Source organism: Trematomus bernacchii, unplaced genomic scaffold (assembly GCF_902827165.1).
Source record: "Trematomus bernacchii unplaced genomic scaffold, fTreBer1.1, whole genome shotgun sequence".
NCBI classification, from domain to species: Eukaryota; Metazoa; Chordata; class Actinopteri; order Perciformes; family Nototheniidae; genus Trematomus; species Trematomus bernacchii.
This window is the reverse complement of record NW_022987705.1, coordinates 9,379,099-9,397,258: the sequence shown is the minus strand read 5'-3', so window position 1 is coordinate 9,397,258 and position 18,160 is coordinate 9,379,099. Positions and strand designations below refer to the sequence as shown.

Here is an 18,160-nt window from a genome sequence, read left to right as displayed (position 1 = left end):
TGGTTTTCTGGGAAATGAAGTTCGAAGAAGTTTCAGTAGTCGTGTCGTTAGATATCTAGTGAACTATGCATATATTTTCATGTATAAATTATTCGATTCATTTTGTATATTTGTATACACATACGGTAGGGCCACTGCTACCTATTTACCTATAGCAGTTTAATTTTGACACGAAATTATTATACCCGTCCGTCATCCGGCCTGCGTTACGACAACTCCTCTTGTGTTGCCATGCCGTAAAACACTTTTCCCCGACCTGCCAGTGAAGAGAGACAGAAGAAGGCCTTAAAGCTTTTAAATTTATAGACGATGAAAGCAGGGTTATTGAAACGCACTTTCATTTTATAGACAGTATTATAGTCTTTCTCACGATGATCATAGAGAATGTGGAAGCATTGAAGTCGTGGCTGGCAAAACTCCTGGAGCCAATGTGAGTGTTGAATTGAAATGACATTTAGCTCGCATGCTACATAGCTACGTTAGCTAGCTAGCAGCTGGTTTAGCCTGGCATCAATGGGACGCTTTGCTAGAATATGATGGCAATTTCTTGCACGAGTTAGCAAACCCCCGTTGTCGCTAGCTGGCTTTTCACAGCAAATTGAGAGTATAAGGCTTATTCAACGCTTAGGAAATCATGTATGAATGTACAGCGTTTGTTGCACTTTTATTTTTGATTAATAAGGCACGATGTTAGCCCACAAAAATGTAACTTACTCACAGCTATGTAGCAAGTTAGTAAGCTGCAACAGATATGAACTTGTATGCTGCTAAGGTTGCTAATGTTAATTATTATTAAACCATGTGTTGAATCTGTTTAAATATATCCAGCGTTATAAGTTATATATATGTTTTAAAGATAAAGAATTGTTTGCTCTCTTGAGTTTCCATAGTTACTCTGTCTGCCTCTTTCAAATGTAAATGTTTAAACTACATTGGAATAATAACAGGACATAGTTGTTATAAAAGAAGGCACATACATAAATGTAATGATTTACATGTGTAAAATAGGAGGATTCGATGGTGTTATGCACACATGCATTGGTTAGGTGAAGCAGTATGAGTCACCTCCTCACTCATATATTAAGGAATGCTCTTAAAACACTGTATCAACTTAACACAAGTCATTCTCACTGACATTAGCTTATTTGTAGACACATTATTCACATTATGACCCTTTATGGTTCTCTGAGGTCAAATGGAAGTGATGGTAGTTTTAAGATGTTATTTGTGTACTAATACATAACCCATCTAGTTATGTCTTTTAGTTATACATTAGATTTGAGTTGCGAGTGCTTTCACAGGACTTTGTGATATTAATTCAGAAACTGGACTAGCATTTTAAGCATGGTTTTTAGCATTTAAAGATTTTGTAAAATATATACCATTTAGATTATATGGTGGGTCATTTGGTTGGTATTTTCTAAAGTTTTTGTAGCAATGTTTTGCTCTGCAGGTATTTTTAAAGTCTCACTTGGTACCTACTATTATTAGGCTTATGTTGCCAATGATATGCAATTTGTTGCAGTTGGTTTAATTATAAACCATATTTAGTTCACTGTCTCGGTTTTGTCTTCTACTTGTCTTCCCCGTTTCATTTATTTAGTAGTTTAGCCTTTATAACCTTTTAACCTTTTTGGTATGTTTCTTTTCTTTTGTATTGGTAAAGCAAGGTAGCTGATAGCTGACATTAAACATGTATCTATTTTAATCTACAGATGTGATGCTGACCCCTCTGCGTTAGCCAACTATGTGGTGGCTCTTGTGAAGAAGGACAAACCGGAGAAAGAGCTGAAAGCACTTTGTGCTGATCAGCTTGATGTCTTCCTACAAAAAGGTAGGAGTGCAAAACAAAAGTACTGCTGATATGAGTGAACGCAACAAACTGTTTTTCTATTGTTTCTAGCTCAGGTGGGTCAGGATAGTTGTCCAGCAGAGATTTACATAATTCAGCTAACAAGCTAACTTTATTTCATTTAAGTTATTCTGCAGTCACATGTACATTTTCCTCATCCACTACTTGATCCCCAATATAGCAATAAGAGGTTGTCTTACGTCATTTGAATGTATTTTATTCCCCCTCGGATGACTCTGGAAATAACCTTTATTACATGAAACATCGTTGTTTAGCTTGCGTGGTGCTTTATTTCTTGAATGTTTGAAATGATTTAATCTCTGTTCGATTTCTGTGCTGTTATTTATTTAGTATTCACTAGACATCTAATGCCATGATTCATCTTGTCTTTGCAGAGACAACAGGATTTGTCGATAAACTTTTTGAATGTCTGACAACAAAGAACTACCTGGGAAACCCTGTTGCCAAGGAAGTTCCTAAAGAAGAGGTCAAACCACCTGCAGTCAAAACTGATGTTGTGGAGGTAAGAAAAGTTTGTGAGTTTATAAAAAAAATGCTTTTGTAGATGATAACCAGACAAAAACAAAATATAGTTTACGATGTTTCTAAATGGGGCTTTGGATCCATTCTCACCAGACTCTGAACTATATTCTGGGTTTTAAAACATAAAATGTAGATTTAAAAAAACGAACTGTGTTGTTTCCCAAAAGGCTGAAACTCCGGAGGAGGACCGAGAAAACAGGCGGAGGAGAAGTCCTCTGAGAAACAACGAGTCCAGGTATGGCTGTGGCTTCAGGGGTGTGTTTCATGTCAGCTGAATGAAAAAGCATAAAGTTCTCCAGATACTGTTCTGACATGTGACACATGCAGTCCTAGTCTCATGCTGACACTACCAATACCACTGTGTAGTTGTGTAGGGAACTTATGGTTGCAGGGTGACAGCTAGTTTCATATCCCATGAGTCCTGCTTTTAGCTTGATGAGGCCCTGGTGTCCAGTAGCCTGTCCCTTGTGTGTAACACAGCTAGTCAAAAGAACCTGTCATACATTCAGAACAACAGATTAAGTGTTTAATGAGCTTTGATAATGCATGATTTGTATTCTAAAGCATTTAATCAGTGTTTTTATGACAGAAATGTTTTAAATTATCACTTACGATTCCTATTCCTGTACTATCGCTGTGTGAAGTTAATTGTACTTCACACTTCCTGTAGATTTGAAAAACGTTCTTAAAACAACTTGTCTAAAAAAAAAAAAAAGCCCGGTTCTCTCTTCAGTACTGTCAAATAAAGGCCACTAGAACCAATTCAAAAATATTTGTATCTAGTTTTTCAGACCTACATTTGCCTTAGCTGGTTTAAGATGAATATTTAATTTTTCCTCTAACTTATCAACCACACAGGGCCCGCGACGACAGAAGGCGAGATGAGCGAAAGCGGCGAGACTTCGATCGGCACGGGAAAAGTCTCAGCGACTCACACCGCGAGCGGGAGCGTCACGAGCGGCGCAGGGGCAGCCCCCGGGGGAGGAGCTACAGCCGGAGCAGGAGCCGGAGCAGGAGCAGGAGTGGCAGCCGAGGAAAGAGCAGAGACAGAGAGCACAGAGGAGGCAGAGGTGAGAACTTCCACAACAACCAATAACAACAGCACAAGGGACCAGACCCAGGAGTGCAGAAGCTCCTGAAGCTTCTGTCGGCACAGTCGAACTGTCCTCACTGATGCAGAAGTGCTGCTGGAGACTGGATCTAGCTATTTGTATTGTTTTCTGTTGGTCAGTGTTGCTGGGAGTTTTTATCAATAAGAAATTATGTGGACAGCTTTGCAGTCACATCAGTGGGTATTCAACAACATGGCCTGGAATTGGCCTTATCACCTGCAGGGTTACGGTAATTTACATCTGTGTTTTAAATAGTGGGAGAAGTAGCTGTTTTTAAGTTTACAGGGTTTTGTCCACTGCTCTACTGTAATACTTTATATATGTTGTGTTTAAATACCTCTTTCTGCTTGTCTTTGCCAGACTACAAGTCCAAGTTTGAGTTGGAAAGGAAGGATACAGACTGCTACAACTCTTCAAACACGTCCGTCTCCCAGCAGCAGCACCAGTCTCCTCTGCTGCCGCTGCCCCTGCCCACACCCCAGCACCCCTTTTCCTCAACGTCGTCCGCAGGAGTCCCGGGAGCTGGCGGTGTTTCCGTGGTTACAGCGGCCCACCTGCCCGATAGCACCACAGACAGCTGGTCGGGCTACTACAGCGCCCAGAGGCAAGATGGTGTCGGCAAGCCATTCGGCAACAAGAATGTTTCGCTCAAACAGCGCTGCAGGGATTACGACGGTAGGAACATTATCATTTTTTCTCCTTGTCTTTTAATTTCTTCTTTCTATCAATGTTTTTTATTGTTTTTATTTTGCTGAAACTTCTTCATGGAAGAGCCTATTGATTTTTACAATTGTTTTCCAGAAAATGGCGAGGTCATTGTGAAGTTTCCTGTGTAAACTCTACCATTATCTTCCCATGAGGGTTATTGATTGCCTTGTTTAGTCTCATCACTAATGACCACTGTTTAGCACTCCTCTCTCTTCTCCCCAGTGAAAGGCAGCAGACCCACCCCCCCTCCCCAGAGACATGCATAGGGTTTAAACTTACCCACTGTCCCTGAAGCTCACTGCTATCTGTCACATTGCTTAAACACAGCCATTAGGGACCCAGTTTCTTAATGAGACTGTGGGGTAAATACATGCACTGTGATCATGTCCTAGCTGCTTTTAACTTGGAGAAGCTTTCATCTTGTTTATTTAGTCCTATTGCTTCTTTCATTCCAGTCATTTATTTGTGAATTAATTGGACTTTCAGGGCCCTAACCCTGTTGGATAGATAAGGGTACAAATAGGTATTTAATGGCATCTAAGGAGAAAGTAATAAGGATATTTTAGGTTTTGCCTAGATGATAGTTGTTTATGCTTTCCTAAACTTCAGAAATACATAACTATTTAATATGAAAAGGTTAACATTTGATCTTTGTCTCCCCCTCTGTCACAGAAAAGGGATTTTGTGTCCGTGGTGACCTTTGTTTATTCGACCACGGCAACGACCCTCTCATCGTTGATGATGTGAATCTACCGAACATTATTCCGTTCCCTCCCCCGCCTGTTATGCCCCCCCCCGGTGGCCTGCCCATGCCTCCGATGACCGAGCCACCCCCTCCCCTCAGGATGCCTGCGATGCCACTTTACGGCCAGCCGCCACCACCGGGGGTCTTCCCCATGACCGGTAAGTAGCACCGCCACAGCGAGCAGAAATGGCAACCACAATAAAACACGAAAAGTATTGTGACAGCAACTGGTGACTTTTGGTTAGTACAAACCACTGCAGCTAGTTATTCCATAAGGCGCCGCAAGACACATTTTCCTCCTTTGCTGGTAATCTGCTAACTTGGACTGATTGGTAATCTCTTATCTCTTTACTTTACGTACTGCATTGTATACATGACTGTGTATAGCTGAATCAGGTAACATCTGACATCACAAAACCAAACTTGGTGGTTTTTGTGACCAAATTTGACTTCTTTCTTGGATGTAGAAGCAGCCCTAGGAAAAAGCTTTCATAAGGCTGCTCTTACACACCATTCTGTCTATTGGGCCCATTCCAGCCGTTGCCTTAATTATAATGGTTCTTGAAAATTAGTTATTAGTTTAAAGTTTGGATCTAATTTGCTATTATTTTTTGCTATAAATCAGATCCAAAAATATATTTTATCACATTGTTGAAGCATTACATTTGACAGATGTTATCAGTTTCTGCCAACATCATAGTGTCTTTTTAAAGCAACTGGTGGGGCATGAAAAAAGTTTTAGTCGCACAAACCAAAGACTCACTGTCCTCATAAACCTGAGACAACAGCTTGGGCTTGTGTCTCCCTCAGGACCCCCACTGATAGCAACTAGTGGGATTGAAACCCCCAACCACCCAACGGCAATCACTGCTTCCCCTCCCATCGGACCGCCCGGTGTGGGGCTGCCGCCTACTCTTCCTCCTCCTCCTCCTCCTCCTCCACCTCCTCCCTCCTCGTCTTCATCTGTGTCTCTTCGTCCCCAATATGTCCAGTCTGAATGTAAGCAGCGATGCTTTTCCTATTCAGATTTGGAAATGACGTTCTTTTTTTTCCTGCTTTCCTGTTTCATGTTTAATTACAGTACAATACAATTTATAAAGTTAAAGACTAAGCTAGTACTCTGTTTCCTTTCATTATAAATTGGGTTATGACTATGTGAATGCAGAATGTGAAGCATGTGTGTTCCTTCAGGCTGCAGTAACAGCTGTTGGCCAGAGGGTGGCACTGTTTATTAACCAAAGACAAATTAGCTATGAGCAATTAACATGCCTCATTTTTTATGTTGAGTGCTTTTCCCATAATTCAACTCATAAATAAATCAGGTTAAATAGAAAGCTAAGCCTGAGTTCAAAATGGAGTGGGTCTATTTTTAGATACTTACAAACTCAGGTTTTTAAATTTAAATAAAGACTCGGATAGTCAAAATCGTAACTGTCATGTGAGGTGCCTTTTTGCTGCAGATAAGAGTTATTCTCTTATGCCGTTTCATCATCCTATAATATATATTTATCTAGCAGTATTGCCGTACTTTTATTTTACAATTTTTATCTTTTAATTAGTTCCTTTTTCTTCTTGATACCATATATGTATCTTATAATGTACTCAGAGATGTATTTGTGTACAGTCGCAGGTTGCTGTCACTGACATGTTTAAAATGACATTTTTTACACGATTGTTGTGTGCGAGATAAGTCACTAAATGTCAGGTAGTACGTACTTATGTATACAGGACTGCATAAGCTCATTGTGCGGTTTATTTCTCACACTTTAAGGCTGTTCAGAGTGTTTTGTATTCCCTCTAAACTTAAATGTGTGTTTTCATTTTTTACACATTAGATAACTATGACCCAGAGGGCTATAACCCAGAATCCCCTGCCCTGACTGCCGCCGGTCGTAACCCGTACAGTCAGTTCATTCCCCGGGTGCACACGCAGCGCTCCAACCTCATTGGTCTCACCTCCAACGAAGGGCAAGGCTCCAGAGGTAACAAGTGTTAGCCTTCTTAGTACTCACACTCTTCCCCAAACCAAACGGAAAGGTTGTGCACAATGACGGACAGCTCGTGTTTATGATTGTTTCTCAGTGATGTGTCTGTGTGATTGTCTTCCAGCTGCCAACATAGTGATCCAGACAGAGCCTGCCACTGCAGCCAGCACTCCTGGAAGCAACGTGTCCCGTTTCAACGCAGAGCAGGACAACCGGAAGAGGAGCATGGGGCCCAGCATAGCAGAGGGACCAGCGCCTAAGCAATCTTGGGTTGATAAGTAAGAACAGAAACATTAAAAAAGTTTCCCCTGGCATAAGATAGGAAGATTTGAAAGGGAGATGCCTGGAACCCATGTAAACTGTACTGCATCAGGGTGAAACCAACACAAAATAAGTAATGGTTTCCTCACATACCAAGAAAGGAAGGGGGGACCTGATCATAGACACACTCACTGAACAGGATCTGGTTTTGCTCATAAATGTAAAGAACAAAAGTGGACCAGGTGAAATTTGATCAAACAATTCTGTGCCTTACCCCCATTTCCTGCTACTGCAATAAGAGCCTTGTTTCAAACCAAGGTGACTCATAGACCAGTAGCCTATCTCTTGAGTTAGGTGTTGGAGGCAGTATCACACAAAGGCCTGCAACGGCTCCACTTGAAATTCATCTCGAGTGTCAACCAGGTTCATGTGTTCCTTTTTTTTTAAAGTATGGTTTGTATGATTTTCAACATAATGGCTGAAACTCAAACCTTAGGTCCACTATCTTTGCTCCCTTTCACTGCCTATCATCAAAATGTTGAACTGGCTTGTCTGTTTTTTTTCTTTTATTCCTCCTTTAAAATCATGACCGTGTTAAACTTCAGATGTAATCACAGTGTTCTTCTCGTTTTAGGCCAAGCTTTAACAACCAACACAAGAACACTTTTCCCAAGAGGTATCACTATGTGAACACCAAGTTGGAAGTGCGCAAGATCCCACGTGAGCTCAACAACATCACCCAGCTCAACGAACACTTCAGCAAGTTCGGAACCATCGTCAACATCCAGGTAAAAATGCTGCTTTGAAACAAGCAAACTGACTAAGGGCTAAAGTTCAGGGCTACATTGTTTACAAGCTTCATCCTAAACACATTCCTAATCTGCTTGCTCTACTCTCAATCCAGGTTGTGTTTGGTGGCGACCCAGAGGCGGCGTTGATCCAGTACACAAAGAATGAAGAAGCCAGGCGAGCCATCTCCAGCACCGAGGCGGTCCTCCAAAACCGCTTCATCCGTGTGTACTGGCACCGCGAGCCCGGCACCAACCCCACAGGGCTGCTGCAGCAGCAGGAGCAGAGCTGTGGGGGCCAGGCGGTGGGGTCCGCACCCATCCATGGGCTGCAGCACAGCAACATGCATAAGGTTGGCATCAAGAGCTTAATCTCAATCTTTATTTATTTATATAGCACATTTAAAACCACCTCCGTTGACCAAAGTGCTGTACTGGGAACAAACACAATACAAAAATAACACAATAGGAGTAAAATAATAAAACAATAAGTAGAAATGTATAAAAACACTTTCAAATGTCAAAATGTTACATTCAACTAGTATTAAAAGCTAGTGCAAAGAGGTGAGTCTTTCGCTGAGGTGAAATTTGCTCAGAAAGACGTTTTTAATCTTTTCATGCTGATTATCTCTTGCCCTGCTACCGCAACCTCTCATGAGATATACCTTTTCTCCCTTTTCTTTTAGATGCAGGTGATCCATCAGCACAATCCAGCTGCGTATGTGTTGAACAAGACCGTGCCCAAGCACCGCGTGCCAGCCCTGCCGGAGGTCCCAGCTCCAACCAAAGCAGACAGCCTGAACCCAAACACAGATGCTGTCACCGTACGTTCATGTCTTGAAGTTATGCCCTATGACCTGGTTCATTTTCCAATTTCAAATGATTTTGGAATACCACACTTCTTAATGTCTTCAGCAGAATACATAATGTCAGGCACCATGTGTGTCTGTTAGGGGCCGCTTAAGTTAAACAAATAACACAGCTGTGGGCGGCTGTACTTTTCATCTTAATGCTAATGCCAGCAAGCTAACATGCACATGTTCAAGCGGGTACTTTAAACTACGTTAACTATCTTATGTTGCGTTCACACCGGACGCGATGCGACTATTCGCTTCGCTCTAATCGCTCCTATCGCATCGCTCTAAACGCTGGAGTTTCACCGCGGCTGCCAGCTGTGTTTACTCGCATCATTCAAACAAGAAGCGCTGGCTCGGGAGCTACAACTACAACAAATGAACATATTTTACCGTGATTAAATTGTAATACACGTTTCTAAATGATGCCGAAGTAACAACATACTGATACCGGTTAGTAACAACCATGAATTAATGCTTTGACAAGTCTGCAGACAAGACGGCAGGCAAAACACCTTTTAAAATGCTTGTTTTCTGAATGAAGATCGGGTCGACCAGGCTAAGCTAACGTTGTATATGCTCATTCCACACTCATAACAACGGGCCTACAGACATAAATAAACCAGCGACTGTATTCGCCATGACACAGACAGTCTGTGGTTTGTACTTGTTTAACTTTTGTCCAGTTTCTGAACATATATGAGGAGCTGTGTGCTAACTGCTAACGGCTGATGTTGTGTGGTTGAACGTCAGTGACGGCGGCTGAGATCCTCACCGCTGATTGGCTTCCGCGAGAACGCGTCACGTGAATTTGACGCTCGAGTTGAAAAAATTGAACTCTCGCGTTTAACGCGGCACCGTTCAATCGCGTGATTCGCGCCGCATCCACCGCTTCATGCGCGCCGTCGGAGCGAATTCGCGTCTGTCCGCGTCTCTGCATTGACTTTACATGTAATCGCGCCGCCCCCAAACATCGCATCGCGTCCGGTGTGAACGCAGCATTAGATAAGTGTATTTGCTTGCTCGGTATAAAATACTGACCTGAAATCAGTGGGTCCAGACTCTTGATTTTCTGTCACAGGCTAAAAAATATCTCAAGGTTGAACATGTCGGTTGAACAGTAAAAACACTGCGTTGTGTGCTATTGCAAAAATGGGAACTCTATTACCGCCATGAAACTAGAGAATATTCCCGTCCAGTGATGCAGACCAGCCATTCTTACAGCCTCAGGGATATAAGAATATAAGCAAAAATAGCATTATAAATAATAATTTGATGTTATATATCAATGCATTCTTGCTCCTGTGAATTGCAGATTTATAAAAGTAATTCTGATGAACTGATCAGTGTTTCTCTCTCTCTCTCTCTCTCTCTCTCTCTCTCTGTCTGTGTGGTGCTTAGGTGATACCTGCACTGACAAACACCCAGAAGAGCCCTTACAATTCAACAACCCTCAAGTCCACCTCAAAGAGCTATGGGAGAACAGGAAAAGCACTAGAAGCACAGGAAGTCCACAAGAAGAAACAGGCATGTGGCTTCACTTTTGAGAATGTACACCAGCATGAAAAAATGTGTTTCAACACCAGGGAATTAATTTGTATTCAATTTATTTTCCTTTTAGGAGGCATTTAAACTCCAGCAGGACATGAGAAAGAAGAAGCAAGAGATGTTGAAGACACAGATGGAGTGTCAGAAGGTAAGAGGGGCTCAATATTACTTCTTTCAACTGTCCCTTCACTTCTATTCCCGTCCATTCTTTTACACCTTCGTCTCTCACTGGTTATCTTCTTCCTCCAGGCCTTGATAAACCGCCTGGATAAGAACCGAGGGATGAGACCCGAGGAGCGAGCCAACATCATGAAGACCCTAAAGGAGCTGACGGAGAAGATCGCGCAGTTGCAGAATGAAATGAACCCCGCCTCCCAGGTATCCAGCGCCAAACCAAACCACGCCCAGTCCAAGACCAAGACTGATGTGAGTCGAAGTCACTTTGGTCGGGAGCATGGTGGAGTGCTTCATCTCCTTTTTATACACACACAGCCAAGTGGAGTTTTGACTAGCCACTTTAGAAACTGTACATTTTCTTTGCTCTTAAGTGTTTGGTAAACAAGGTTTTCTCTTTGTACAGGCCCAGAAGGAGTTGCTGGATGCTGAGTTGGACTTTCACAAGAAGATGAGCTCTGGAGAGGACACAACAGACCTCAAGAGGAAACTAGGACAGCTACAGGTCGAGGTAATGACACACAAACACACACAGTACATAACACTGCTTCACAAAGGCCTATAAAGACACACACAAAAACATAGACAGTCATCACCTTACATTAGCAGCGCTTTTCTTGAGTGCTGAAATTTGAGCATGTCATACAAAGAAATGCTTTAGAAGATGTTATCGGGCCAGATTAAATAAGATATAAGAAGGAAAAGACTAACTAGCATGGATTCACAGGTGATGGGTGAAAAGAGAGGATACTAGTAGTGTTTGCACACTGGCTGAATTGTTACCAAAAACATCTATAAAGCAACATTTGATTCCCAGAAAGGAATAAATAAAACAATATTCTGAAAGGTTTTCAGTTGTGTATTTAAATTCACAAGTTTATTTTATAAAAAAGCTAGTAGCGGGAATTGTTCCTCACTCAGATCTAGGAAAAGCCAGAAACAAAACAAAAAAACATTTAGCTGAAGAAAATGTGTTCTCCTGTTGTTAGCACTGATGCTAATTTGAATGCCAATGGATGACATTCAAATCCTATGAAAACACCTTGACTGAAGCAAATGAGTTGATATACTTTTCTAACATGTCATACATCATGAAAATATTTATATATGAGATTAGAAATAGCTCCAATATGATTCCAAGGCTATTATTGAGTTTAGACTTGGCCCACATTTCCTCTCTCATTTAAACCAGCAGCGTGCAGACGAGGTCGCCTGTGTCACAAGATCAGCCCAACAAGAACATGGCTTTTGTTAGCAACACCCTGCGTAGCATGTTTCCCCACCCCCCCTTCCTTCCCCTGTGGGTCCTAAATTAGCTTGATATTAAAAATGCATATCCATCCAAACCCAGCCCTCCTCCTGCACTTTAAACTGCAGCCACTTAAGCAAGCCCAGAGGAGCGGCCGCTAACGAAGCCAAATCACACCCGTCCTCCGCTGACGGAGCCCGTCTCATTAAAGTTTGAGCCGCCGGGCCTTGTTAGAAAATGGCGGGATGACAATTAGTGGGAGAAGTGAGCGAGGGACAAATGGATGAGAGAGTGGTTGTGAGAGTGTGGAGTGGTTAGGAAGCGAGTAGATGCTGCTTTAAATATGGAGGAGTGACAACTAATGGTAAAGGGTGCAGAGTGACCGAAGGGGAGTTGGAGAATATATAAGCTCTAAGAAAAAGGAAATTGTGTGAAGACTAAATAGGGATGCCAAATTAAATTATTTATTTTAAACACACTGTCGTTTCTTGACATGTTTGTTTTCACTTTGAAAAGCCGCTTCAAGGCGCAGGTTTTCCACATCTGTTCCTAATGATTATTTTAACACAGCCAGCTTTCACTCTTTTAATCTTGTCCACGTTGGTTGAAAGAAAAGCAAAAGCAGTCAGTCGTTTCATAACATTAAACCCCCCCCTCTGTCCTGTTTCAGGCCACCAGGCTGGGTCTGATTCGGCCTCCAACGGGCCGAGGGCGGGGCCGAGGGAAGATGGCGATGGAGCCCGGTGCGGGACACGTGGGCCGGGGCAGGGGGCGGAGCCGGGACATGATGGGGCGGGGGGGGGACTGTGAACCGCATGTCGGTGGACCACAGACCCAGAGCCCTGGCTATTTTGGGGGTCACTCAGGAGGAGAAGGAGGAGCTAATGCCGCACTTTGTGGTGAGGACTGAGCTACTCACACACTTTGTTTATATCATTTATTTTTGTTTAGTTTCTGATTTGATGATTGAAGAATTCAACTGAAATGAATACTGTTTTTTATTTTTTTACTTAGAAATTTGGTGAGATTGAAGAGGTCCGAGATCAAGACGCCAACACTGTTGTCATGACCTTTAAGTCCCGAAGTGAAGCAGAGAATGTAAGTCCCATTACTGCTCGTCTGTCTTTGCTTCTTTCAAGTTTTTTAGTTTTTTGAGTGGTACAAAAACAGTAAAGCTTTTAGTCAAACTTGGCCACTTTGTTCCCGTATTGTTTTCCAGGCAGCTAACCAGGGAGCTAAGTTCAAAGGTCGTGTGCTGCAGATATCCTGGTACAAGCCCAAGACGCCCTCCGTTACAACTGAGCCAGAGGAGGAAGAGGCTAAAGATGATGAAAATACGGTACGACACACTAACCCAGGCACTTAAAGGGGAACATGCAGGGGCGGACTGGCCATCTGGAGAATCTGGAAAATCTGGAGAACCACAGAACGGCCGGTCGTCAAAGGCCGTTGACGGCCGGCCCGGCCCTTTAAAAAAAAAAATTGTTTAACGTCATCATTTAAGTTGCGCTGACGGCCGACAGAGGGCAACAGCGGCCGCTAATGCATTTGTGTGGTTCTTATCTGTCAAATAATCACACACGAAGAAGAAAAAAGACCGGTCAGAGAGCTGAATACATTGGTGTATCATACGAAGAGAAGGGATTAGACGGCAGACAGGGAAAATGAAAAAACATGGATAAAAATCAAAGAAAACGAAAATAAAAGTGTGGGGCCGAGAAGGCAAGAGAAAAAAAGGTGTAGTCACTAGCAGGTGAAGCATCTAAATGTCGCAAATTGACAGACCTTTTTGGCAGCGCTGCTAGTGCTACTAGCACTATCGGCAGCTTATGGCGCGTTTCCACTACACGGCCTCGCTCGGTATGGCTAGGCCTCGTTAGGACTGGCTCACTTTATGGCGCATTTCCATTACAGTTTAGGAACTGGGGTAGTGTCTATAGTAACGCAGTGTAGGCGGAGCCGTGACGTCATCTTCAATGAGAACCCCAGAAAAACAACACAGCCGTTAGCTGTTAGCACTCAGAGCTCACAGCTCCTCATATATGTTCAGAAACTAGACAAAAGTTAAACAAGTACAAACCACAGACTGCCTGTGTCATGGTGAGTACAGTCGCTGCTTTATTTATGTCTGTATAGGCCGTTGTTGTGAGTGTGGACGGTCGGAGCATATACTGCGTTAGCTTAGCCAATCTCCATTTAGAAAACAAGCATTTTAAAAGGTTTTGCGCCTGCCGTCTGTCTGCAGACTTGTCAAAGCATTAATTCATGGTTTTTACTAACCGGTATCAGTATGTTGTTACTTCGGCATCATTTTGAAACGTGTATTACAATTAAATCACGGCCAAATATGTCCATCTTGTTGTAGTTGTAGCCCCCTTGCCAGCGATGCTCTCTCTAGTTTAGCATACTCAGCCCGACTCAGCCTCGTTGTCTCTGGCCCTAGACCCACGATTTTATGAGGCCAGAAAAACTGTGAATTAGGACCCGCCTGGCCGGTACTAGGCCAAGTGGAAACGCAACCAAAAACGGGCCGCTGACGTCACAGCCCTCTTAAACCGTGCTCCGCGCTGTAGTGGAAACGCGCCATTAGAAGTGCAAGATGATGACGAGAATGATGAGGGCGCGAGTCTGAGTTCAGATATACAGCCAGCCTGCGTTCATGATGAGGGACAGAGAGTTGAGCTGGTGGAAGAACCAGCTCAACTGGCACATACACGTGCAGGGCAAGAGCAAGAGGTGGTACTACTATAGAGAAGACAAGTATATTCAATCTAGTTTTTCCAGTTGGTGTGTGTTGCTCATGCAAGCAATAAAATAAATAAAACAATTGTTACATGAGAGTAGGTGTAATATTTAATATTAAAAAAAATGATAGATCAAACAAAAGTGTATTACTTGTCAACATTTATTAAGTATTAATTCAATTAATACGTTGACATTTCATGGGGGCCGGACTGGGTCAGATTCCAGGGCTGATTTTTAGTCCCAGTCCCCCCTGGGAACATGTGTTACTTTGAGTCAAATATAGCCCGCCAGGAAAGGAAGTCCATGTACAATGCAACTTGGAATACGAAGTGAGGGAACTTTTGGAAGTTTTAGTTATATTCATACATGTTACTTGTCCATTTCTTACTTGTGCTTCCTAATGTTTCACTGTGGCTCCCAATGGAAAATCAGGGCAAGCCTCTCAGTACTCAGAGCGTCTGGCCCTTTGAGTAACATTACTGTCAGGTGAAATCCTCATACTGCTTTTCCATGTTTTTGGTTGAGGTTGCATTCTGCCTTGTGTGCTAGCAAGTTTATGATAAAAGGGTTGACCTTTTTTGTTCCAGGCACCAAAATGCTTCAACAGAAAACCCATTGATGTATGGCGTAACCAGGCCGACATCGCAGGTCTCAGGAAGAAAGAGAGACCAAAGCTTTACTTAGACAGTTGAACAAAACCAGTCAGAGGTGGTTCATGTGTGAAAGCATAGCATCTTTTAAAATGTTGAAACTTAACCGATGTAGCATTGACAGAAACAAGACCTAGATGAGTCCTACTTTAGTTTGACTAACATCCCCTCACTGTGTGAAGCAAATATGTGACTAAAGAACTACTAAACTGAACTAAAGAAGAATGTAAAGAACTTCATCTTATCTGTTTAAGTGTTCAAAGCTTAACTGGAGATGTATTTTTTTCTACTTTCAAACAGAAAAAAGTTAACTCTTATTTGCCTGGTGAGGAGGAAGAGGAGGAGGAGGATGACGATGAAGATGACGAGTACGAGAGTCGATCCTGGAGACGATGAAGGCGTGCGATTCATCCCAATCGTTGAAATCAATTCAACGGAACTCCATTTTTTTTTCCTTTCCAGTATTTTGAAACCAAGTAATTTTTAGACTCTAATCAAAGTAAAAACCACTTTACTTAACTTTACATCGGAGGAAGTTTAGAGGGCCGATAGCTTTTGTATCCCTCGACTGAACAATTATTTAAAACATCTCACTTTTGTTGAGAAAGATAAATGTTAAGTTGTTCTCATAGATAGGAAAACCTATGTAAGTTTCAGTGTGCATACCAGATGATTAATATCAGTAATGCACAACATTTGTGTCTACTGTGAATAGGTATTTTTATACATACTGTATTTAAGCTCTTTTCTCACCAGTTTTTTGAAAGATCTTGTCCTCGATTCAGGGACAGCCATTCCTTCACAGATAGAACGTTCTCTGTTGCTACCAGAGAGATATTTATTTATTTTTCCACTGCATAAATGCACTGTGCCGTACCCAGATTGGCACAGTATGGTATGGTTTTCCATTTGCTCAGTTTGTTTTGGGATGGGAATGCCCAAAATGTTAAAGGAACCCAATCTTTTAGGCAGTGACTCACTGCTGGCCTGAATACATGCTAGTTTGCGCATGTTGTACTCAAAATAAACAGAGCCACTCTTGCCCAGCACCCAAAGGTGCAGACACTGTACCATAACCATATTTGAGCCAGTGCAGGTACAGAAGGATACCAGTGCAATAGAAAAGTCTAGACTATGTTTACAAATTGCCGTGCCATGCACGTCAGATACAGTCTGGTAGTAAATATTCAAATTTTCCCTGCTTGTGTTCACTAAATGTCCGGTGCCACTCTTTGTAAATATAAACACCCACACGGGTGTTCTACATTTTCTCAGAGTGTGTAACATCTTTCACTTGTTTTATTCTGACTCCTGGTCATCTAAAGAGCATGGCAGGAAGAGGATCAGATCGCACATTTAAAAAATGTGGGATCTGAAGACCGGTGTTTGAATGTAAAACTGAACAGTGGATTTTAATATATATATCTATATATATATATAATTTCTTTGCCTTACACAATCAGCAGATGGCTGACATTTTACAAGATGTGTGATTTACTTTTGTAAATTTTGTAAATGTTTGAACGACAAATTAGTTGTACTTTTTGTTGTTTCTTTTTCTGTCATTTTAAACAAATGGCAAGGTTCAGTCAGGTAGAAAAGGTAGAGCAAGAGTGCTTAGCATCCCTGTTTATTCTCAATCATTTTTATTTTTAAAGAAACCAGTGCACGTTGGTATTTCACTAAATTGGTCACATGAGGAGCACATTTCATTTTAAAACCCCTTTCTGAGCTGTGAAGAAGGCTCAGCTGAAAGGCAGTGGGAGTCTCCATATAATTTCATCATCAGTGCAGCTTCTCCTGCCTCTGAATAGTGTCAGACAGAACCCTACGTGCAACCACAATGTGCACCTTTCATGACAATGTTTTTATTTCGTGTTTGGCCTTTTTTGCAAACACTGTATTTTAAAAATCCTCAGGGTGGGAGGAATCAAATTCATCTTAGTTGATTTGGAAATATGCTCAATGCTAGACCCAACTTTTTTTTAGATTTATACTTGAGAAAGTTTTTACTTTTGGTGCTTCCCTGAGACAGACACCTATGTTTACATGCAGCCTAATGAAGTATTGTTTGATGTGTATGCGTATCATAACTCTCATAAACTGATCATATCCAACTGACAAGCAGTCAGAGGGGAGCACCAAAACAAAGTAAATTATGTGTTAACTGAAGCAGTGTGCTTTACACAGACATGCAGGTGGAGATATGCATGTGTATAGAGATCTGAATGTAAATACACATGCTGATTTCTGCCTGCATTGGAATACAGTCGGTAACAGAATTTCTCATTTCTCCTTTGTTTCCTATCATTAACTTGCGCTACAGCGGTTCAGAACTGTTGGAAACCCATTAGGATTTCCTCCCACCTACAATGTTGGTAGCGCTTTTTGTTTGATTTGCATATCTCTCCGTTGACTGACAACCCAAAAATCTCCTGCCAGTGACCTCGGTGTCCCATTAAAACCATTTGATCCGCCCAAAACTAGGTTCAGGTGTGCGATGGAAAGCTAAAGCTTCTCTCTTTGGCACTTAATATGATTTGCTTGTGATTTGTTTTTATTGAAGTCACTGGCAGTTGAATACGACAAACCTACACTAGTGGAGCGAGGATTCAGACAAAAGTCTCTGTCCCACTTTTTGTAATATCTTCTGTATGCTACTATCACAATGGTGTGTAAAAAATGTAAAATGTGTATTGGATAATAGTTTTGGATTTGTTACTGTTTATATTTGCAGGATGTGGATGTATTTTCTTCATGTATTTTGTTTGTAAAAAAATTATTTCTAATTTACTAGCATGTTTGCTTTTGCCAATAAAGATGGAGGAATGGGGTGCTTGGAAGATGATACAAAAAAAGAAAAAATACAATTTGAATTGGACATAGGAAAAAAAAAAAAAAAAGTTGGAGATTTAAAAAAAAAAAAAAAACAATGGAGCAAAAAAA

General features: G+C 41.8%; 1 protein-coding gene across 1 annotated transcript; it reads left to right on the top strand.

The window, feature by feature from the left end:
• The first annotated feature begins 245 nt into the window (after window positions 1–245).
• rbm27 (RNA binding motif protein 27) lies at window positions 246–18,160 on the top strand. Its single transcript, XM_034140400.1, is given in 22 exon segments — window positions 246–430; window positions 1,716–1,834; window positions 2,248–2,375; window positions 2,563–2,630; window positions 3,254–3,465; window positions 3,868–4,182; window positions 4,888–5,118; window positions 5,771–5,959; window positions 6,796–6,942; window positions 7,070–7,223; window positions 7,841–7,994; window positions 8,111–8,347; window positions 8,681–8,818; window positions 10,250–10,375; window positions 10,470–10,544; window positions 10,646–10,822; window positions 10,977–11,081; window positions 12,490–12,617; window positions 12,619–12,718; window positions 12,834–12,917; window positions 13,039–13,158; window positions 15,515–18,160. Coding segments are annotated over 22 exon segments (3,162 nt in total). The 5' UTR covers window positions 246–371; the 3' UTR covers window positions 15,611–18,160.